This window comes from Diceros bicornis, chromosome 23 (assembly GCF_020826845.1).
Source record: "Diceros bicornis minor isolate mBicDic1 chromosome 23, mDicBic1.mat.cur, whole genome shotgun sequence".
Taxonomy (NCBI): domain Eukaryota; kingdom Metazoa; phylum Chordata; class Mammalia; order Perissodactyla; family Rhinocerotidae; genus Diceros; species Diceros bicornis.
The window spans coordinates 24,646,994-24,672,249 of record NC_080762.1 but is presented as its reverse complement, the minus strand read 5'-3'; the positions used below and the strand labels follow the sequence as shown (position 1 = coordinate 24,672,249).

General features: G+C 37.0%; 1 protein-coding gene across 3 annotated transcripts in view; it reads right to left on the bottom strand.

Moving 5' to 3' along the window:
• The window catches only part of CDK19 (cyclin dependent kinase 19), a 158,051-nt gene that overhangs the window by 48,043 nt on the left and 84,752 nt on the right, over positions 1-25,256 (bottom strand). For 2 of the 3 annotated variants that reach the window (XM_058566459.1, XM_058566460.1), the window contains one exon: positions 944-1,054. In XM_058566459.1, coding sequence (XP_058422442.1) covers positions 944-1,054 — 111 coding nt within the window. Of the gene's footprint in view, positions 1-943; positions 1,055-13,505; positions 13,823-25,256 lie in introns of those variants that run through there. The other variant, XM_058566461.1, reaches the window with a different exon arrangement.

Here is a 25,256-nt window from a genome sequence, read left to right as displayed (position 1 = left end):
GAAATAAATACAACTGGATCACCATATTCAAATTTTTATGTCCATATGTTACATTGTGGGTTATAAAAACATTGTAATAAAAGGGGAGAAATGCTACCTGTCCCCACACTCCCACCGCTACATCCATCTGCACCCCAGCCCTGTTCAAAACATGCCAAAGTGGGTACTGAATATCCATGAAAAAGATGGAGAAAAATGCACTGGAGGTTCTTGTCAATATCTTCTGTAATAGCATAAACTCTGAAAGTTCCTTCAAGGCCTAGGAGTCTGTTAAAGTTATTCCTAAACAGATTTGTAATTTATATAGATGACAAACCACACTGTATTAAATTAAAATTTAATTATACAAAATTTGAACTTATCACCAAGTTTGAATTTTTTTTACTTTTAGCAACTCCTCAGATAAAATGTTTAAAGCCCGGATGCCTAATTTAAAAAGTTGGAAATTAGAATTTTTGGCTTCTTTTATTTGTTGATAAAACATCCTTAATATTTATAAAACCAAACATATACTTCTGTTTGGTGGAGTTGGTTTTAAATGGAAAAATGCTGCAAGAGATTGACCTTAACTTAGAGATGCTATTCATAAGTGTATAACTGATCAGATTTGAACTACTGTGTGCACCACAAAAGAAATTTCCACAACACATATTCACTACACAGTAGACTGTCATTAATTACTTGCATAAAATGATAATCTCCCACTCATTAACATTTTCTGAAGTGAAATTTTTGAATATTACAAATACTATCTTCTCAGTAAAATAAGATGTTAATATTTATTGCTCAGATTCTTTTAAATCAACATTTACACTATATTTATTTTGAACTATGGTCAATAGAGCAAGTTTTCCTTTCTATGAATTAGCAATATGTAGTGCATGCATTTACTTATCCATACCTATATAAAATAATACCAAAAATAAAGTGAGTTCAGACTTACCCACAAATCATGTTCTGCATAATCAAAAAGCAGCCACACCTTCCTGTCACTGTGAGAAAGGAACACCTTCTGCAGTGCGATCACATTTGGGTGCTTCAGTTCTCGCAAAAGCTGAATGCAAGAGGAAGAGAGGGGTCACTATTCTGTGAGCGAGGACAGGGGAATGATGAATCTCCTATAACTTCAAAATGACATTTTTGAAAATTTAGACAAGCCAGATAGGCAAAATGAAAGGGAAAAAATACCACCCAAAATACCACTACTCAGAGATAAGCTCTGTCAATATCTTGGTGCATATCTTTCCAATCCTTTTTCTATGTGTATGGTGTGTGTTTTTAAAATCAGATCATTTTAAATGGCAAAATGTAAAATGGTAAACAAAAGTAATATCATATCACTAAAGAATTAAGTTTTGCTATGTGCATAAATTTTTTACTATAGGAAAAGCTTCTTGGGAGGCAAGAATCATGTATTATTACTGTTTATATCCACCCTAGCACAGTATATGTTCAGTAAGTATTTGACAAAAGGAGAGACATTTAACAATCCCCACACTTATCCATGCCTACAGCCTGTGGTCAAAGTTCTTTAGAAGAGCAGTGAGTATAAGGGAATGACCCTCATACACCCACTGATAACAATCCTTGTGGAGAAGAGGTCTTTAAATAGATAATAGCAACAGGCCTCCACAAAGCAGAAGCTTCAAGCTGGACTTTGATAATAAGAAGAAGGAAAGATAGACCAGATCAGCAAGTGAAAACTTAGCACTTGGCACATAACAGGCAGTTACTTGATAAAATATTTAGCAACAATAACATTAGCTGCTCAAGGTGAAAGCCTTATATAAATATGCCTGCCTCAGGCTGTCCTTAACCTTCAGATTTAATAGGTAGAGAGAAACAGACTCAATTTGATAAATATTTTGAATACCTTTAAACGTAAACCTCTATGGAAAAAACAAACAGGGAGAAAGAACAAAACTTCTATCGAATACTTCCTATGTGCAAGACGATTATATATAAATGTTTTTCTCTCCTTTAATCCTTATAACAACAACCCTATGATGCACACAGAACCTGAGGTTCAGTGTAATAAAAATAACTTGACCAAGGGGGCCCGCCCGGTGGCGCAGGCGGTTAAGTGCGCGCGCTCCGCTGCAGCGGCCCAGGGTTTGCCGATTCGGATCCCAGGCGCACACCAACGCACCGCTGGGAAGCCATGCTGTGGTGGCATCCCACATAAAGTGGAGGAAGATGGGCACGGATGTTAGCCCAGGGCCAGTCTTCCTCAGCAAAAAAAGAGGCGGATTGGCAGATGTTAGCACAGGTCTGATCTTCCTCACAAAAAATAAAAAAATAACTCGACCAAAGTCAAACACTTAGAAAGAGAAGAGGTTTGGATTTAATTAAATAGATCAGCTGGATTCCAAAGTCCATGCATTGTCCACTATGGCTGAAGCCCTTGTCTTCAATTCCCACAATGTAGTGGGGGAAACAGACATACAAATAGATCGACAAGGAGGGAAAAATAAATTGCTTACCCATTCGAATAACTTTAAATGAGTTAGCGTACCTTAAGTGCCTGGGTTGGAATCATGTAAGAATCGTCTGAATTCCATCTCTGGAACTTCTATAGACTACTTCCCAGGTGTCGACTTCTTTACTACGTTCAGTGATAGATTTCCTAGTTCCTCCTTTCTCTCATTTTGGCTCTGTACCTCAGCTTTATCTTTACCTATACCTTGACAACCTTGCTGGAAGGTGCTCTACCAGCTCTAATTTGGGCACGATTCCTGGATATGACTCTCTGGGTTCTCCCTCCAACCCATTTGTCCTGGAACACAGCTAAGAGGTAAGTGCTAGGATGGGCTGGGCTGCCCCTAGCCCACCCTCCACTTTTCATAGATTGACTCACGATTCTGTCTGTATTTCCTGTTGGATCTAGTGGGAAAAGAGGGAAGACATAATACAGTCCTACTCCCAGGGCAGGGAGGGAGGCGGGGGGCGATTAGGTGGTGCTCAGCTATCAGCTGCTATCTCTGTTCCCACTGCCTAAGAAAAGTTAAGCAACCCTGCTTCTTGTTTCAGACGCAAATGTTAGACATAATATGCTCCTAATTAATGATGGCATCAGAGAAGGTGGCATTTTGGAGGATGCAGAGCTATATCCAGACAGTTTCCTGCTTTCGAATGCTTTAGGCTCCCAGACTTGGTGGAGTAATGTGTTTAATGACCCCACTTGCCCTGGTCAACCTTCAAGCACTTGGGCCCTGGTAAGAGGCCTCGCTCCAGGCACAATGACTTTCTCTCTCTTTCTGACTCCTTGGTATTGATGAACTTAGATGCAGAATACCCAAAATATGTTCTCTTTGCTGCTAGCTGTAGAAGGCAAGGTAAAACTCACTTCTGCATCTAAACCACGCTCCTGAAACACCAAACATTAGCACAGACTCCTGACCCCTGGACCCCACTTGTCTGGGAGAGGGGATGTCATATGTAGCAATATTTAATCAATACCTCTAAAAAACTGTGTTTTCTGTGCCTACAAATTATTGATCCCTCTACAACGAATCCACTTGAAGTCCCATATTTAAACACTATTTTGAGTAGGTAACACACTTACCTGGTTCAAAAATCAAAAGTACATAAAAGGAAATACACTGAGATGTCTCATTACCACTGCTGCCCTGAGAGACCCCAGTCCCTCTTGCCTCCTAGAGGTAGGAACTTTTATTAGTTGTTTGTTAAGCCTTCCAAGTTTTCTTTACGCAAATAAAAGCAAACATGAATATATACTTTTACCTGCCCTTATTTACACAAAAGATAGCACTTTACCTTTTTTTTTACTTAATCTATCTTGGAAATCTCTCAATATCAGTACAATACTGTATATAGAAATTTTTCTTATTCTTTCTTACAGCTGCATAGTATTTCTAGGTCATCTCTCTGTATTATGGTAAAAGATTCATAATATGAAATTTACCATTTTAAGTGGCGTTAAGTACACTCACATTGTCATGCAACAATCACCACTATCCTTTCTCCAGAACTTTTTCATCATGTCAAACTGAAACTCTGTACCATTAAACATCTCCCCATTCTCAGCCCCTGCTAACCACTATTCTACTTTCTGTCTCTACAAACTTAACTATACCAGGTACTTCATATTAGCGGAATCATATGATATTTGTCCTTTCTGTCTGGCTTCTTTCACTCGACATGTCTTTAAGGTTCATCCACGTTGTAGCATGTGTCAGAATTTCCTTCCTTTTTAAGGCTAAATAATATTCCATTGTATGTACATACCACATTTGCTTATCCATTCATCCCTCCCATCATCCCATGGCCATCTGGGTTGATTCCACCTTTTGGCTATTAGGAACAATGCTGCCTTGAACACTGATGTACATACATCTGTTTGAGTCCTTGCTTTCAATTCTTTCATATACCCAGAAGTGGAATTGCTGGATCCTATGGTAATTCTATATTTAATATTTTGAGAAACCAACATATAAGTTACCTTTTAATATGATACAGGAGGGAAGAGTGTAAAGTTTGCAACTGCATGCATTTAGTAGAAATTTTTCCCTAATCCCAAAATTTGCATTTTCTAGTACAGCAATATATACTTTCCATTTCTTCATACCTGTTCTGCCCTTTCTACCCTACAGGTCTCTATAAGTCACTAGATACCAATGTGAAGGCAGACTGAGGCAAAGAAATAGCAAACTAACATTACCTATGTCTATTTTCTTCCCTCTTCTAATTCATCTGTCACTCTACAGCCAGAAATTTCGAAAATTTCAAAACACAAAACTGATCATCTCTGTCACTAGGGATAGGTCTGAGGAAGTAAAGCAAGAGATAAGGCAAAGGCCAAATAATTAGGTGCCTTGTAAGTCATGCAGAAGTGTCACCAGCAAGGTTCTCTAATATCACTGGAAATATGCTGGGCGCAGTGGGTTAGTGGAGAAGCCAGCTGATGTAAAAGGTACCACGGGCAACAAAAGCAAAAATAAACACATGGGAATATATCAAACTAAAAAGCTTCTGCACAGCAAAGGATATCATCAACAAAATGAAAAAGCAACCTACTGAATGGGAGAAAATATTTTCAAATCATATATCTGATAAGGGGTTATTATACCAAATATATAAAGAACTCATACAACTCAATACCAAAAAAAACAATCTGATTAAAAAATGAGCAGACGATCTGAATAGACATTTTTCCAAAGAAGACATACAGATGGCCAACAGGTAAATGAAAAGATGCTCAATATCACTAGTCATCAGGAAAACACAAATCAAAACAATAATGAGATATCGCTTCACACCTCTTAGAAAGGCTATTATGAAAAAGACATAATAAATGCTGGCAAGGATGTGGAGGAAAAGGGAACCCTTGTGCACTGTTGGTGGGAATGTAAACTGGTGCAGCCACTATGGAAAACAGTATGGAGGTTCCTCAAAAAATTAAAAATAGTAGTGCCATATGATCCACCAATTCTAATTCTGGGTATTTATCCAAAGAAAATGAAAACACTAACTTGAAAAGATATATGCACCCCCATGTTCACTGCAGGATTATTTACAATAGCCAAAATATGGAAATAACCTAAATGTCCACTGATAGATGAATGGATAAAGAAGATGTGGTACATGTATATATACAATGGAATACTATTCAGCCATAAAAAAGAATGAAATCTTGCCATTTGCAACAACATGGATGGACCTTGAGGGCCTTATGCTAAGTGAAATAAGTCAGACAAAGACAAATACCATATGATCTCACTTTTATATGGAATTTAAAAAAAAAACAACTGCAACAACAAAAAAACAAGTTCATAGAGAACAGATTGGTGGTTGTCAGAGGCGGGGGTGAAGGTGGGAGAAATGGGTGAAGGGGGTCAAAAGGTACAAACTTCCAGTTATAAACTTCCAGTTATAAAATAGTTAAGTCATGGGAATGTAATGTACAGCATGTGACTACAGTAAATAATACTGTATTGTACATTTGAAAGTTGCTAAGAGAGTAAATCTTAAAAGTCCTCATCACAAGAAAAAAAATTTTTCTAACTATGCATGGTGATGAATATTAACTAGACTTATTGTGGTGATCATTTTGCAACATATACAAATATTGAATCATTAGTTTGCACACCTGAAACTAACATAATATTATATGTCAATTATACCTCAATTAGAAAAAAAAAGGGTACCACACTCAGACTACCTTCTCTGCATGTCTCATGGTTGGGCCACTGAACAAGCAAGGTTAAAGGGGATGGAGTTTAGGATGACTCTCAGATTTGGCTTCACTGAATCATCTGTACTTTGTGTATTTATATTAGTATATTTTTATACTGTTTTAACTGTTTATGTCTGTCTCCTTTATTAGACCATAAGCTTCTTGAGGACAAAGATAATTTTTAATTTATCTCTGTATCCCCAGGGACTAGCACACAGAAGGAGCATTTTTTAGTGATCTCATCCAGTTTGGGGGCTTTAAATGTCACCTATGCGCATTAACTCCCAGATATGTATCTGGCCCACACATCTTCCCTGAACTCCAGCTATGTGCATCCAACTGCCTCAACATCTCTACTTGAATGTCCAAAGCCCAAAACTGAGGTCGTGAACTACTCCTCCTCTGCCCTCTACCCCAAATGCTCTTCCCCCATCTCAGTTAATAGCAACTCCATCATTCCAGTTACTCAGGCAAAACACCTCATCTGCTTTAGCTCTATTCTCAATATCACCTTCTCAGTGAGTCTTCCCTGGCCCTTCTATTTGAAATTATAACCTCCTTTCTGCACTTTTATTTTTCTGCAAAGCACTATCACTATCAAACATACTATAGCTTTATATCCCTTATCTATAATTCTAAAGAGCTCAGAAAACCAAAAGCTTTCTAGTAACTCAAGTAGGAAAAAAAATTTACACTTTAGTGGGAAAAAAAGGCACTGTCAAGGGGACATCCTTTCAGGTTATCTGATTCTGATTCTATGGAAGCTATTTTACAATTCTGTACATTATAGATAATTGATAATAATGCAGAATCATCCTTGTTTACACACATGCAAATTCTGTCCTGTCCAGTTCATTGACTTCCCTCTCTCATTGTGGAAGAAGCTAGTTTTTCCTTAATTTGCACATCATTTTAATATTCCTGATGTATAAATGTGTCTGTTCTAAGGATTCTTCTTTGAATGGGTTGTAACATCTATGTGGTTCCTTCATTTAACAAACTAAATAAAATCTTTAAAATGTGTTCAGTTTATATTTATCACAGTCATAATTTTACCTTTTTTAAAAATTATCCTTTAATACTTATTTTACAGAAATATCTCACTTGCACTAACATGAAGCTGCTATAGTTGTATTTATCCCACTGAGTGTGATATTCATACCTTTATTTTTATTGAGGTCATAATAGTTTATAACATTGTATAATTTGAGTTGTACATTACTTGTCCATCACCATATATATGTGCCTCTTTACCCTTTTTGCCTCTGGTAACCACTAGTCTGTTCTTTTTGTCCATGTGTTAGTTTATCTTCCACACGTGAGTGAAATCATAGGGTGTTTGTCTTTCTCTGTCTGGCTTATTTTGCTTAACATAATACCCTCAAGGTCCATCCATGTTGTTACAGATGGGACAATTTTGTCTTTTTATATGGCTGAGTAGTATTCCATTGTATATATACCCCACATCTTCTTTATCCATTCAACAGTCGATAGGCACTTGGGTTGTTTCCATGTCTTGGCTATTGTGAATAACACCGCAATGAACATAGGGGTGCATAAGTCTCTTCGAATTGTTGACTTCAAGTTCTTTGGATAAATACCCAGTAGTGGGATAGCAAAATGCCTTCTTCTTCTTCTTCTTCTATTTTTTTTTTTTTTTTTGCTGAAGAAGATTAGCCCTGAGGTAACATCTGTGCCAATCTTCCTCTACTTTATATGTGGGTCGCCACCACAGCATGGCTGACAAGTGGTTTAGGTCCGCAACGGGGATCCAAACCTGCAAATCTGGGCCACTGAAGCAGAGCGCATTGAACTTAACCACTATGCCATGGGGCTGGCCCCCATACTTTTATTACTGAAGAAATATCAATAGGTTTGATTACTGCTTCAGACCCCCCACCGAGTGTTAGGTAATATATAATATATACACCACATTATCTTTCTAACATTTAAAAAAAAATTTAATTTAAAACATGCCTGTTCCCAAGGCTTTAAGTTTGGTATTGTTTGTTTATTTTATATTGTTTACTTTCTGTATCTCTCCATTCACATATGAGCTCCATGAAAGCAAAGCTTTTTGTTGGTTTTATGTCCCCAGTGCTTAAAATGGTACCTAGCACATAGTAAGCACTCAATAAATATTTGTCAAAAGAAAAATCTATTGAATTTACCTGGTTCTTACAAAATAAACCAGTAAATAGCTTGTAATATAAAATTTTGCTATCCTTTCAAAAGGTGTTTTGAATGATTTTGTTTTCAATAAATTGAATAGACTATGTTTAAAACACTAGTTATTCTAGGGATACTAACTCTCCACAAGCTACATTTACTTTAGGTTTAAAAAGGAATAATTCTCTCAACTAGCACTCACTCTACTAGAAGTACAAGAGCACTGGGTTGATGTAAAGAGCAGCAACATAGCTCGTAATAGCTCAGCGTGAGACAGCTAACCTAGTGTAGAACCCGAAAAGCAAAGGGATACCACGAGGGTATTCCCTGAAGGGATGTGAATGCAATAAATGCTACAAAATCCTGAAGAAAATGATACATAGGAAGAGGACAAAGGGAGAAACACCGGAGGAACTAAAGCAGAGACTAATCCAACCAGCGGTTACTTTCAAAGCCAGTTTACTAACCAAATGCTAGGCCCTGAACAAATGCCACACAACAGTGCATTCTCCACTACTATTTACTGAAACAAACAAATAACAAGTAAATTCCCCTATTACTCTTTACTGAAGAAACAAATGAACAAAAACAGTAGGGCCGGCCCCGTGGCTTAGCGGTTAAGTGCGCGCGCTCCGCTGCTGGCGGCCCAGGTTTGGATCCCGGGCGCGCACTGACGCACCGCTTCTCCGGCCATGCTGAGGCCACATCCCACATACAGCAACTAGAAGGATGTGCAACTACGATGTACAACTATCTACTGGGGCTTTGGGGGAAAAAAAAAGGAGGAGGATTGGCAATAGATGTTAGCTCAGAGCCGGTCTTCCTCAGCAAAAAGAGGAGGATTAGCATGGATGTTAGCTCAGGGCTGATCTTCCTCACACACACACACAAAAAAAAACAGTAAATAACATAAAGTGTCCAATAATAAGAAAACTGGTAAGTAAATTACGGTATGTCCACTTATTGTAGTGTCAAGTATACGTGCTAAGAGTTTTTAAATACATGGGAAAATACTTATGCTATAATGCTATAATATTTTGATGTAATAAATATAAAAGGGCTGCAAAATATAAAATATATTTATAAAACAGGAAATATACAAAAACAACACAGTTATCTCTGGGTGGTGGGATTATGTATGATTTTTCTTTCTTTCTATTTCTCTATTTTACAAGTTTTCTACAATGAGCATTACTCCTATACGCACCCCAAGTAACAGTTCTTTCTATCCAGAAGTCCACCTGCTAAAATAGGATGCTATCATACTTTCCCGGCTTCTTACGAGGTTAACTGAGAAGGGACACAAAGAAAGGAGATAGTCATGCTTGTGCTTTCCTTCGTTCTTGGTAATATCAGATTTTACCAATGGACTTTAATCTCTCATCACATAAATATTTGTTCCACATGACATCATGCAACTAGAAATATGCTTTTTGTAAACAGCAGTTAAGTAGAGCATGATTTTCCCGTGAAAATCCTACCCTAAATAATAACTTCTCCTGTGCCAGATACTCACAGAATACTATTGTAATCCCAAAGGAGCCTAATGAAGAATGTGCAATGGACACACTCAGATTTTATCTGACCCCCTTCAAGGGCATATAAGTGACTATAAAAAGTGTCCACTTTTCACTGTCCTAAACATATAACAATCTAAAGTTATTGTCCTAAACTTTTTTCTCTAAAGCATTATTTAGGATCCTGACTCAATTTGGGGAGCTTTGTGCTCGACTAACAACACAGAACCCATTTGTATTTTTATCCACATATCTTTCTTGCCCTTTCATCCCCACTTCCTGTTCTCCAAGTCTCTGATTGCCCCCATGGGTTCCAGATTCCTTTTTCAGGGTATCTGAACTGAAAGGGTCCTCTTATTCTTCAATAACTCATCTCAAAGTAAATCCAATTTTCTATTCTTATTTGATCTGTTATAAGTAACAGAATCATTCATTTGACCATCGATCTTTCCCCTTGGTGAGAATGGCTTTATTTTGGAAAGCACTGAGTATATCATTTTTTTAAATGTATGACCCTCCTCCCCCCCAAAAAATGAAGATAAATAAAGCAGTATATTTTATGGCAAATAAGAGATTCACCTAACTCCATAATGCCCCAGTACTCCTAAACTGAAATTTAAGAATTAGCATTTTGAAACCTGACACTTTCACACCTGTGACAGGCCTTTTGGAAGCTGGTCTTTACCAAGAACATAGACACATTATAACCTCCCAGCAGGTGGCACTCACACTCTGAAAAGGGGTCTATAGAACAGTAACCTAGCCCTAGTTCAAGGTGGCCCTAAATTTTTTGCTTTATTTTACTTTAGTGACACTGCTTAGGTACCCGTCCTAAGCTTCAGGGAGGTCAGTGTTCCCCACTGCCACCCAGTAGAAGTGACAGTGAGGCAGCAGGTATAATGCAAAAAGTACAGGTTTCAGAATTCAGAGACCTACCCAAGTTTGTGTCCTGACTTACTAGCTGTATGACATAAAGCAAGTTTCTTAACCCCTCTGGGCCTCATGGAAGAATTATGGAAATTTTTCTCATGGAAAATTATAGTTATTACTCTTATTATAATCACCACCATTTGCGAGAATGTTATGAGGACTAAATGACATAATATATGTAGAATGCCTGGCATACTGTAAATTCTTGTTAAACAATAGCTGTTATTGTACGTAAGTGAAAAAGGCTAACCACTCCAGGTAGTCAGAGATACTTGCTAGAGAGAGATGCTGCCATGGGGAAGGCCACAGCATTTCCTTACCAAAGTGGCTGAAACACTCCTTTAGTAGATTCTGTAAAAATACTATGGCTATATGAAAGTTATTTCTCTTACCATTTTGCAACACTCTGGTTTCCTTTTCTCTCTGACTTCAAGTACTACATGTACTTAGTCTGAGAGAGAGATTTGAAACCAAGCGAGGTCTGTAATAAATAAGTTTACATCCCCTGACTATGACAGCACACATGTTCTTTCTAAAGTACGAATGTTTCATCTTTTATGTAACATATTCCATATGAGAAAATTGTATACACTTCTTATAAATCAATGGCACTTTGAATATACAAAGTTTAAATATGAAAAATGAACCAGATGCAAATCAAAATAAAGAGCATACAAAGTAAAAGCAAAATTACCTGGAATTCTCAGGAGTGTTCTGATTCACTGACAGGTAATCAGAAAATCTTTCTTTGTCTCAATGCTCCTTGCGGAAAACCTTCCCAACCTTCACAATTACTGAAACTAAATTTGTCTTTGACTCTCGGCATCTTCTCAGTGCCTTGGGGTGTCAATAAATAAACCCTTAACCAATGTTTATTTCTTTCTCATTTATCCTTTTTTCTCCTTGAAGTAAAATAAGGAGAAAAAAAAAACTAATTTAAAACACCTTATTTAGATCCTGACTTAAAAAGAAAAAAAATATTGTCTTATTCTCCAGAATTCTGACTCTGTTCCCCTTTTCCTTCTCTATTCTGCAGTCTCTCCTGACATCTTACTGAGTGTCTGAGGTTTAGCTACTAATCTAGGGAGAACCCCAAATCTCAATCTCTGGCCCTAATCTCGCCCCTAAACTCTGGTATCAATTTCCAACTACGCATATATACATCCACAAAAAAATTTCACTGTACCTCAAAATCTACAGATCCAAAACTGAATATACCACTTGCCCACTGCTACCTCTTAGTGTCCACTATTATGCAATTATATCAATATTTCCCAATCACCAAGGCAGGCTCAAAACCTTATAATAAATCAGTGTTCAGTCACTAAACAAGTGCTACATACTCTGCCTTTTAAATATCACTCATGAATTTTCACCTTGATAATTAAAATAAACCCTTAACTAGTATTTACACATGTGCTCTTCTCTCCGCCTGGAAAGATCTTCCCTACCCTCTGCGCCTGATTAACGCCTACTTGCTATTTAGAAAGGACTAATTTATGACTGCTTCTAAGAAGCCTTCCCTGAAACTCCTCATCAGAAGTGGGTGTCTCTCGTCTGTGTTTTCATCCATATTGTATTTCCCTTAACATACCACTAAATTAAACAAAATTATGATGTAGTTTAATTATTTATCTCCCTTAATAGACTGTAAGGTCCTAGAGTGCAGGGACAATATCTTCCATCTCTACATTTCCATCGTCTTATACAAGCCAGACACACGGAAGGTGTACAACAAATGCTGGCTGAATTAATGACGATGATCGATCTCCTATCTCTTCTTTTTTTTTTTCCCCAAAACCCCAGTAGATAGCTTTATGTCATAGTTGCACATCCTTCTAGTTGCTGTATGTGGGACGTGGCCTCAGCATGGCCAGACAAGCGGTGCGTCGGTGCGCACCTGGGATCCGAGCCCTCCTATCTCTTCTAATATATACTCTGCATTGACATCAGAATATCTTCCTAAAATAAAAAGTCTGATAATGTTAGCTCTCCCATTCCAAAATCTTAAATGGCTTCAAAGTTAAAACTCCTAAATAGAACATACAAAACCACCCACCCTGAAGGCTAAACCTATTTTTCCTACAAATAATTTCTTTTGGGGGAGCCGGGGCTGAGAGTCAAGATAAAAATGCATTGTAAAGATTTTAACCAAAAATGAGGAAGGTGGATAAGGTCCAAGTTAAGGGCCAGTGAGCTTTGCCCTGATAAAGAGAGTATCATAATTGGCATACGTTGTGGCCTTCACCTTAAGGATGCTCCCTACGCAATCACCATGAATGGTCCCCACTGCAGAGGATTCTGCCCATTACACATTATCTCCCATAAAGCCTTGCCCTAGGACATGAAGACGAGGCAGAAGCATGATGGAAAATACCCATCAGGTAGCAATAAAAAAAAAAGTCAAAATTCATTAATAAACATTTGAGTGCCCTGCATATTCCAGGCACAGGGAGCCTCAGGGAGTTTATGGCCTAACAGAGACCAAAGAGAAGACAGATTAAACAAATAATTTTTAAATTATAATTATGATGAGGCTATTAAGAAAAACATAGAACATGCACATACAGCAGACCTAACCTAGTCTGGAAAGTCAGAGAATGTGCTCCTAACGAAGTGTGCTTGCTGGAAAGAGGGAACTGAGAATTACAGAGCCTCGACCAGCAAGAAAGTATACTAGCAGGTATTCTCACCATGTCATGAATACACCTGTTCTAAGAACTCCTTCACTCTTCATCTGTTAGAAGCAAATATCAATGAAATCTCTTGCTATGGCAGACTTTTAGCACTACGTAGTAAGCACATCTCTTCTTTCCAGATGAATATTTATGGAACCAGGACCTGGCATAAAGCAGGCAATCAACAAGTTTTGTTGAATGAGAAAATGAAAGCAATAGTACCTGAACTGGTTTTCAAACATGTTGGTTACATGACATTTATTCCACATTGAAAGAACATTATTTTCAAAACTGCCATTATCTTTTACCTACAAGAAACTTTCTAACAAAATTAAGAATGTCCAAGGAATTTAATAAGTCTGACAAATAATATGAAGTTGGCATTTGATAAATAAAGCAAAATAAAGTAGTAATTTTATCCTAAATGGCCATAATAGACATTATTTTTATCTCAGTGCACTCTCAAGCTATCTGGTGTACACCTAACCCATACCTTTATAACTTATACTTCTAAAATATACAGTTTACATTTTCTTTAGCAAAAATAGGCAACCAAGTAGCCCTGGAATTCATCTCTTCCCCCCTCTCTCCTAGACCGTGCTGGCCGAGGACATGCTGGGAGAGGGAGGCGCTTTTGCTTTCTGAAGGAACTTGTCTAATATGTGTTGGATGTTCTGCATTTTAGAATGACTGGCATTATCAGTGGTCAGATATCCCACTCAGATATTAAAAGAAATTATACTAACATTTACAATTTATAGCTATGGGTTTTAATTAATTATTAATGGCTAAATACCAGTACCAACAATTCAACATATTTCACATCACCATGCTTCTAGAGAAGATAAACACAGTGAAGTCAAGGCTCAAATAAATTAATCATTTATAGTTTCTGAAGACCTCACAGGAATTTTAACAGTAGTAATAAAGAAAGCTACTAAGTGATCTGACCAAAATACAATCCAGGAAATTACTGTATTGTTTGCATTAAACAGAAAATCCACTTCCTTCTTACTCTGCAAGAAACCTTTATACGCATTATGAGAAAACACAGAGGGGGGTGAGTTTCCACAATGAAATAAATGATTTCTTTTATAGTAAACATCTACTAGATTTAATGAATAAATCCTAAATATTTCCACTAAGACCGTTAATTTTAATTTTTTAAAAAGAGCTACATTGTGACATATGTGGCTTTTATGAAAATGTTAAAAACAATTAGAAAGGAAAACCTAGAAATCACTATATTATAATGCAAAATAATTCACAATATTATAACTCAATAATTTTGTGCTTAGCAAAGAACACATATGCAAAAAGGACAAAACTTAACTCTAAATTAAGCTTTCTTTGAATGATCTTGGAGCTTTGAAACTTAATGTCTATTCAAAGCTGCTTGAAAAATACATATGAAATGTCAAATCTCACTGGACTCTCTTCTTTGGAATGTACTTCTCCAACACACTCTTCAACACACTTAAAATAAACAAACACCTGCTGGGGGGAAGCCTCTTTTAAATAAAATTCACAGGGAAAATGTTGATAAATTTGACCACAAAACTATCTTATACAGAAAATATATCCTAAACAAAGTCAAAAGGCTAAAAACAAACTTGGAAAACACCACCAAATTGTAAGACAGTAAAGGGCTAATTTGCTTGATTTATAGAGCTTATAAAAATCATCAAGAAAAAAAGAAAAACACTTCAATAGGACAATGGGCAGAGAATATGAGTAGACATTTCAAAAAATAAATATAAATGAAAATAGTCAAAAGTTATCTAAAAATATGACTACTTCACGTAATTTAAGAATGCAAATTGAAGCAATGGAGATATATTTTTCATCTATTGGACTGGGAAAATTTTTAAAGCTTAATAGTATGTAAATGGTATCAATAGGAAACTGGTTGAACAAAGGTCCATCCCTACAGTGGAATATTATGTAGCCATTAAAAAGAATGCAGTAAGCATAAGATAGATTTGTATAGTTGGCATGGAAAGATTAGTAAGATATAATATTAAGTGATAAAGATAAAGACAGAACAGAACATATAGCATCTCTTGATATTTTTAAAAGATATGTGCTAGTATACGCGTAAAAAAAATTGGTAAGGCCATAAGTCATCTATAGTAGTTACTTTTGCGCAGAAGGATCAGATTGAGGAAGATAGAGGTTCAAAATTTTCATTTTAAGTCTTTCTGTATTTTAAAAATTCTTATTATGCGCATATTTCTTTAATATTTCTGAAATGTCAACAGGAGTCACCTAGAGGAACAAATCATGAGCAATTTTTATTTGCTACCTTATACTGTTCTGTATTTTTTTAAAATTAATTTTTGTGGGGCCGGCCTGGTGGCACAAGCGGTTGGGTGTGCACGCTCAACTGCTGGGGCCCGAGGTTCGCCGGTTCGGATGCCGGGTCCGCACCAACGCACCACTTGTCAGGCCATGCTGTGGCGGCGTCCCATATAAAGTGGAGGAAGATGGGCATGGATGTTAGCCCAGGGCCAGTCTTCCTCAGCAAAAAGAGGAGGATTGGCAGATGTTAGCTCAGGGCCAATCTTCCTCACAAAAAAAAATAATAATAATAAAATTAATTTTTGTAAAAATCTACTCTAAGATATTATTTTTCAAACTGTAGCTTATGACCCATTGGTGGATTGTGAAATCAGTTTAGTGAGTTGTAACCAGCGTTCCCCACTCCTCAAGTGAAATCACCTGAACTAGACTAGAATAGAAAATAACTGAAAATACCAGTGCACATCACAGGATATGAGCGAGAGAGAGAGCCAGAGCAAGAGTGGATCACAGTCAAAAAAGCTTGAAAACCATTGCTCTAGGATATTATGTTAATAGTATTTTGAATAGAGTGGAAAAATCTTAATGACCTTATAATTTCCATTTCAAAACCAAGAATCATTTTCTATTAAACTGAGTTTTTATATGTCAATTGTTAGTGTGACCAACTTGAAAAAAAACTATTAGTTGAAAAGATAATGGAGAAAAAATATAATTTCTGAAAACTCAGAGTGCAAACTCTAAAAAGATGTATTAATAACACACCTATACAACATATGCTAAGACTCGAATGAATTCTAAAAAATGAATCCATCTACATATATTTGGAATAGCCCCACATTATAAGTTATATACAGTAATAGACTCTGGAATTGACAAGACTGAAATTGAAGAAGTTTACTTAAGATTGTTTATCTATAAAGAAATCACCAAAATAACAGATTTTTTTTAAATACTAGGCTATCTGAGAATTTCGGAATGTTGACAGAAGACCATATAGCTCAAATACACGTACAGCAGATAATCACGAGGGCATGTATTTTAAGTTGTTTTTTTGGTGTTTGTTCTGGCTACAAATGCAATCTATTGCCCAACTGCCTGTTTGATCAGGGCAGATAACTACAAAATGACTAGCCAGGATTAAGAACATAGTTTAGTCACTAAATTAAGTAAAATTAAAAGACTACAAGCGAATGACATCAAAAGACTTTGTTTTCACTAACATGGCAACCAAACCATGTATATTATACAGAACCTTCATAAAAAGCCTGTTTTTTTTTAATTTCACTAATTTCAATTTCATGTATCTTTACTACTTACCATATTCTCTTTTTCTTTCTTTTAGCCAGCCCCCAATCCTCCACTAATCCCTGCCAGCTTTTTACTTCCTTTGTTCCTTTCCATTCATTAGGGGTTCACTATTTATGTTCTCTTGCTCTTCCAAATCCCTACAGCAATTATATATACCACTCATTTGGAATTTAACAAACGATCTCTTGTATTATTTATCTTTTTTATATATATCCTAATGTTTTTATATATAGATATATACCTATATTAACTATTTGGTAAACTACATGGTCATCCCATATTATGAGTATAGTCAATATCAATAAATCTTTTTAGTTATATTTTTAAGTTCTCATATAACCTAGAAGTTAAAAGTTGTTCAGAGTGTGGGTTCCACGACTAAATAGATTCAGGTGATCTACACATGCCCCAGGAGTGTGGGCCCATAGGCCAACGCTAATTCTGGAAGCAATGAGTCTAAGAGAGAGAGAGGAGGAGGGAGGGCAGTACCTGACATAGGTATTGGCAATAACAGGAGGAGACAGATAAAAAGAGGGCAGGACAGAATCACCAGCATTTAGTAACTGATAGGATAAGGGCAAATGATTCAGGATGGTACAAGCAACTGAATAGATAGTGGTACAATTTAGAGACCAAGAAAAGCATTATAGTTTTGAGGTGGGGAGAAATGATAATTTTAGCATCAGACACGATGAGTTTGAGGTATTCATGATGCATATCAATGGTGGTCTTGGATATCTGGATCTGGAATGCAGGAGAGAGAGTTCAACTGGGGGCAAAAAACTGGGAGTCATCAACGTAGAGAGGAGATTGCCTAGGAAGTGTTTTACATGAAAAGATGAGAAGGGCAATTAGTAGAGAGCACTTTGGGGAAATAAAAACATTTAAGGGTCTGAAAAAGAGACATTTAAGAGAAAGAGGATCGCACAAAGACTCAGAATGTGTGCTCAGAGAAGGAGAAGCCTCCTTCTCCCAGGAGAGGATATTGTTATAAAAACCAAGAAGGGTTTCCTTCCTCTCAGGAGGGAGAACGGATAATAATTTAAAGTATTGAGAGAAGTGTCAATAAAGTATTGAGAGGATTTGTCAACCTCTATTGGAGGTATTCAGGAAACTTAGAAAGAACAGTTTTCCCCACTGAAACTGTAAATTCCATGAGGATAGATCATGTCTGTTCTGTTCTTTATTATTTATTGCAGGGAGAACAAGGCCAATCATGTGGTGGACACTCAATAAATACTTTTTGAACTAAACTGGAAGTGGAAACAAAGCCAGACTGCAAAAAAAGCTAGGCTGTCCTCGATAGTTAATGGTGAATAGAAACCACCTGGCTATGAAGGGAGGGACACTAAGGGCTCAGGGAGGTGGTTTTATATTGTTCTGCTTTGTATGGTAGGAGAGACTTCAATATTTTTTAAATATGGAGAGAGAAGAATCCACGCGGAAAAAGAGAAAGTAAACATCTGCTCAGATTTCATGTATGACCCTTCCGAGAATTACTTGCTAACTTTAGCCCAAATAAATATCTAATTGGTTGAAGATTTGAAATTTGAAAAAAAAAAAAAAAACGAGTAGGAAAAAAACAAATCCAGCAACATAGGATTATGATACAGAACAGAATGGCCTCTATAAGCGAGTGAGTATGGCAATATCAGCAACTAAACCACTGTATCTTTTTCCCAGCTTCCTCCCTTCCTTTACTGCTAACTCACAAATTCTTTAAAGATGTCCTTATAGCAGTGACAACAAGACCTTGTGGGAGTCAGAGGTTGTTAAAGATGGGGTGGTAAGGAGGGGGCAGAACCAAAGGAATAGGGAAGGAAGAAGAAGGAGCTAAAAGATCCTTCAGGAAGGGTATTCTTAAGTCAGGAACTACCAACATAGTTTCAGTTGTCAATACAGTGATATGGTAAGAGCCACATCATTTAAAAAAAAAAAAAAGAAAGACAAACTATGATCTCACATAAAGTTCCATCATTCAGAACACATCAATTCTAAATCTATGAATCTATTAAATGTGAGCACTTTTTTAAAGATCTCATCAAACAAAATAATGGTACTGTGTCAGCAGTTTCTCTTATTCCGAAAATATTTCCGAAAGTATCAACACTGAAGTTCCTTGACCTGATTCCCCAGCTTTCTGACTGGTTTCTCAACCACTTCTAGGCTGCCCAGTGCACCACACTGCCTCATATCGCAGCTGCTTCTCTGCCAGAGGGGCCTTTACCCCAACCTGCAAATACTCAGACACTCACCTTCAAGATGCAGCTCAAGCATCCCGTCCTTTGTGAAGCCTTTTCCTGATAGCCCCTTTGCATCCTTCTCTGCCCACCACCCACCCTCTCTCAAAATACAATTGACCTCTTCTTTATTGGCACCCCACTGTACTGCTTACTTCTATCATCCCATTTATAACATCTGATTGTTTTAGTTGTGTAACTGTCTACCTTACCATACTGCCACCTGCGAGTTGGAACCCTCTTTTACATTCACCTTATTCCCCAGAGCCTAGAACACATCTAGACACATAAAGTTGATTCTAAGCAAAGTGAAATATAAAAGATTGCTGCAAAAACTTGGGAAATACAAAATTAAGACTATCCACCAAAACAATACCCTAACTAGATCTCTGTCTATAGCTTTGCCAATAAGCCACATCACCATTAGAGCTACTGAATTTGAACCCTAGAGACAAGCAATCACAAAACAGATCCATTTCCAAATAGAAATAAATGTACGGTTTTTGCCCAGATTACAAAGGATATAAGTTAAAACATAACTCAGTGTATACTATGTTGTCTTCCCAGATGTAAACGTGATTAAAACTATAATTCTAGGGCCAGCCCTGTGGCTTAGCGGTTAAGTGCGCGCGCTCCGCTGCTGGCGGCCCGGGTTCGGATCCCGGGCGCGCACCGATGCACCGCTTCTCCGGCCATGCTGAGGCCGCGTCCCACATACAGCAACTGGAGGGATGTGCAGCTATGACGTACAACTATCTACTGGGGCTTTGGGGGGAAAAAATAAATAAATAAAATTATAAAAAAAAAAAAACTATAATTCTACATGCAGAAATGTGTTTCAATTATACTACTGTATTTCCATTGGCCTTAATTTTACAAATTTTCTATAACCACAAAAATGGTTATGCAGTTCTAAACAAAGAGAGTGATGAAATTTATATTAAAAGTCATAAATCTTTCATCCACTTACCATGAGTCATTTTTGCTTAACCAGTATATCTTATGTTAACGACTTAGGCACATAGAAAGTTTTAAATATTTTAAAATTATAAAAGTAATATATGCTCAAACGCAACATGAGAATCAGAAAACATAGAAAAGCACAAAGAAGAAAATATAGATCATCTGTAATCCTACCAAAGACAACTTGCTAATATTTTCACACGTATCTCCTAAACTTTCTCCTATGTACATATACATACGATAACAATAACAATCACCATGACCACGAAGAAGCTGCCATTCAATATGATCTTATCACAGGATAATACAGGCACCATGCTAAGCGATTCAGCCACATTATTTCATTTAAGCTTCAAAACAACCCAACAGGATAGGTACCATTTTTAATCTTTCTTTTACAGTGGAAAAACTAAGGAGGCTGAGAGGTTAAGTAATTTGCACAAAGTCACACAGCTAATAAATGACCGAACAAGGATTAAGATAAATCTTTTGATGCCTAAATTCCAGATCCCATCTATCTATGTATATGTGTATGTATACACACATATACACAATATTTTCAAACATTTACACCAAAATATGGGAACACACTAACCACATGGTTTTGTAACCAGCCTTTTTTCACTTAACATATTGAAACAACTTTTCTGTCAATAAATGTCTATCTACATCAGCAGTTTTTTTTTTTTTTTGATTTTATTTATTTATTTTTTACCCCCAAAGCCCCAGTAGATAGTTGTATGTCATAGCTGCACATCCTTCTAGTTGCTGTATGTGGGACGCGGCCTCAGCATGGCCAGAGAAGCGGTGCGTCGGTGCGCGCCCGGGATCCGAACCCGGGCCGTCAGCAGCGGAGCGCGCGCACTTAACCGCTAAGCCACGGGCCGGCCCCACATCAGCAGTTTTAATGGCTGCATACTATTCCACTATCTAGGTACGAAATAGACTGCTTTAAACAGTACAGTTATGTTACTCCAATATTATATATGCTTTTTAATATTATAAACAATGCTGTTCGAATAGCTTTTGTCTGATTAACTTCTTAAGATAAAAATAACCAAAAGAGGAAAGCCCTTTTTTAAGGCTTTTAGTATTTATTCTGTTCCTAGCTACACTTCAAATGCTCAAAAGCCCTGTGACTAGTGGCTAACCTATTGGACAGCACAGATATTTCCCTAATTACAGAGAGTTCTATTGGACAGCACTGGTCTAGATTGTTCTAGATCATGCAAATCATTATTGAATTCTTGGATAAGGCACAGCCTCCCCTTTCAGCCTGAAGCTGGTTGGGGTAGGAAGCCCCTCTACATTCACTTACTCCACAGTGACCTCTGCTCTGACCCTACAGCTGCAGCACACAGGACGTGCACTGAAGTGTCAGCTCCCTCCTCCTGCAGCTCCACTCAGGCTAGGAGAGAGAGATTTTACCTCCTGACATCACTGCCATTCTTGTCCCCAGCCCTTGCTCCCAGCCTGAACACGTTACTAGGTTTATACGGAGAGGCAGGCTTTCTGACCAACCTCCTTAGCAAGTTTCCCTTGAACGTGATGGCAACTGGCAGGCTGACGTGCACCCTCACTCTGCTCTTACCTTTACTGTGCCCTACCAAAGCTCTTCAATATGACGACACTGCGAGCGAGGCCCTTCTTTAATTCTCCAAGGGTGATACAAATTTTTATGCATTCTACCATTTGGGTTGTTTCAATAGCAAATTGGTAAGATGGTGAAAGGTGAACCATCACCTTGGACTCAGAAGTTAAACCTTTTAAAGTTTATAGATATTAAAACAGTTTTAAATAACAACTTGATATCTCAACTGGCTCTCTTTACCTTTCCATTGAAAATCTGCTTGAGAAATAAGTATCTAGAAAAGGTTTGCCTTAGTAAAGTGTCAGAATATGAGCAAGAAACAGCAGATTGTCACAAATTTATTATATGAACAGCCACTAGACTTTACATAGGATCATAATTCAAGGAAATGCAATTTCTATGAGGTAGAAAGGAAAGAGGTATTTTCCAATTTTCTACATAAGAAAATAAATATCAGCCCACACATAATTACAGTATGAAAGAGGAAAGACTAAAAAACAGTAATCCTAATTCACAATTCTAACTCTAATTCACTAGAAATCATACAAGAAAGCCTATTTTAAGAAGTTGTATTATTCTTGAAATTTTTATATACCATCAAAATATATATACAAGAGAAGAATCTGACCAAAAATAATATTAAAGATAAAACTTATGAGCAAATCATCTCTTTGCTAGTGATATACATCTGTACATCATTATATAGTACTATTTTCCCAAGCAGACGAATAGGATTTTGACTTTAGGAATTCATCACAAAAAAGATGACAGCATCAATTCTAATTTCATGCTCAAACTCACTCTAATTCAGTCAACAAAATATGTACAGAGTTGTAAATATTATGGCATACAACTAGCAGATCACAGACAACAATGCAAAGTGCTAGACACCATTTGAGAAGAAAGGATGCTTGTGATTAGAAAAAGCAAAAACAATAGAAAAACACTAATTTCTAAACAAACAAAATTAGTCTTAAAGCCAACTCAAACAAAAACAGTTTTGTTATATAAGCCTTCACCGCATGCTTTGTCTAAGTGCCAAGACTGTCTTGTGAGAGAAGATCTGTTCTGGCTCTTCAGCAACTCACCTAGGAGTCATTTTTATCTCATCTGGGAGCAGGTCTGAAACCACCAAGTTCTGTCACTGCCAGACCTGGCTGTCTATAGGATCAGGAGCCAAGCACATAGAAAAAACTCTAAACAGAACCCTGAGTCATCAGTCATAAGATAGAGTGGGTCTAAATGGAAATACAATACACCCCTAAAACACACAAGAGATCTAGTCCACAGGCTACAGACTTCACTTCCCCATTAGATTCATGTACTGCATCCATAAGAACAACAACAAAGGGGCAAGCCACACTGATCTAATCTTATCCTATCTATAATAAGAGAGCTTACGAATCATTTATGAGTATTAGAGATATCCATTATAAACTATAAAGTTCTCAAAAGCAAGAAAGGCAATGTAATAAATGAGAGGCATTTTATAGAGAAAAGAAATTCAAGCACAGGAAAAAGCTAAAGCTTTTTAAAGCAAAAATCCTACATTAATTAAAACCAATGAAAAGAGGAGAAATGATATATACTATAGGCTTCTTAGAAATATAATGTGATATACAATATTGGTGTCTCCATATTTATATGTTAATAATGGGTAAACACTGAGTGCCAGGTATTTTCTATAGAGAATGATTAACAAACTAATGAATTGTGCCTATTTATTAATTATACCTTCTACATCCAAGGCTAATTACTTTCTTAAGGGCGGGTTTGTCTTGACAAAAATCGTTAGTAAATGAAAACACGATTGGAATTTCAAAAAGGTGTTTGAATTACGCAAGTCTTACATTTCATACCAGGCTCAACAAATACACTTTTATGCACTACAGCTCTAAAAGAGGTGGGCAAATTTATTCATCAATTAAAGCTGGGAGTGTCCTAGTGCCTTATTCACCCCTCAAAAAGATATTTTGGTAAGCTTAAGTAAGAAGGAGCAAGAAAATCACTGAAAGACAACAATCTGACACTTGTAAGTAAAAGGTAAAAAATGAGGTCTACCTTGATGGAGAATTTATAGGCTAATTAAATATATACATAATATGTACGTTAAATAAAGCATATGAACCTCAGGTAGCTTTTGGTACTAGCTGGTAAGAGCAGCTACTTTTTTTTTTTTTTTTTACTGCAATTGCACAAATTTACAATGCTCTAAGACAGTGTCTCCCCAAATGATGCTATGTAAAATATTAATAGTTATGCTGTCCTCTCTGTGCCCCCCCAAAAGTTCTGGGCTCAAATAAGTTTGGAAATGCTGAGTCAAACAGGTTCTTTGACTATGTCTCGGTGCCCTGAACAGGCTAAGGCATGTTATGGACCTTTAAGAGGGGGTAAGCAGCCTTTCCTAAATATATTTGACTATGGAATCCTCCCCCTTCCAAAGCAGAGCTTCTAGTAATATTTCCAGGTACTAGTATTCTGTAGAACATAGTTTGGGCAAGAAATACTACTCTTGAGACAGCCTACATGTTCTACATTGAACAGAAACATAAATTTACTAGATAAGCTATAAGATAAATGTTAAATAATGTTTTATCTTTGGAAATAGCAGGCCTATAGGGAACCACAGTGCTAACATCAATGAACAATTTCTCTTCTAACACATTTCACATGAGTTCTTGATATATTTTGGAGATTAACCCCTCATGTATCTCAACAACAAAGAAACTAACAACCCACTTAAAAAATGGGCAAAAGACATGAACAGACATTTCTCCAAAGAAGATATACAGATGGCCAGCAGGCACATGAAAAGATGTTCAACATCATTAGCTATCAGGGAAATGTACATCAAAACTACAATGAGATATCACCTCACGCCCGTCAGAATGGCTATAATTACAAGACAGGAAACAACATGTGTTGGAGAGGATGTGGACAGAAGGGAACTCTCATACACCGCTGGTGGGAGGGCAAACTGGTGCAGCCACTATGGAAAACAGTATGGAGATTCCTCAAAAAATTAAGGCTAGAACTACCACACGATCCAGCTATTCCACTGCTGGGTATTTATCCAAAAAACGTGAAAACACCAATGCGTAAAAAAACATGCACCCCTGTGTTCATTGCAGCGTTATTCACAATAGCCAAGACTTGGAAGCAACCTAAGTGCCCATCAAGGGACGAATGGATCAAGAAGATGTAGTATATATACACAATGGAACACCACTCAGCCATAAGAAACGATGAAATCCAGCCATTTGTGACAACATGGATGGACATTGAGGGTATTATGCAAAGTGAAATAAGTCAGAGGGAGGTCAAATACCGTATGATCTCACTCATTAAGTAGTAGATAAT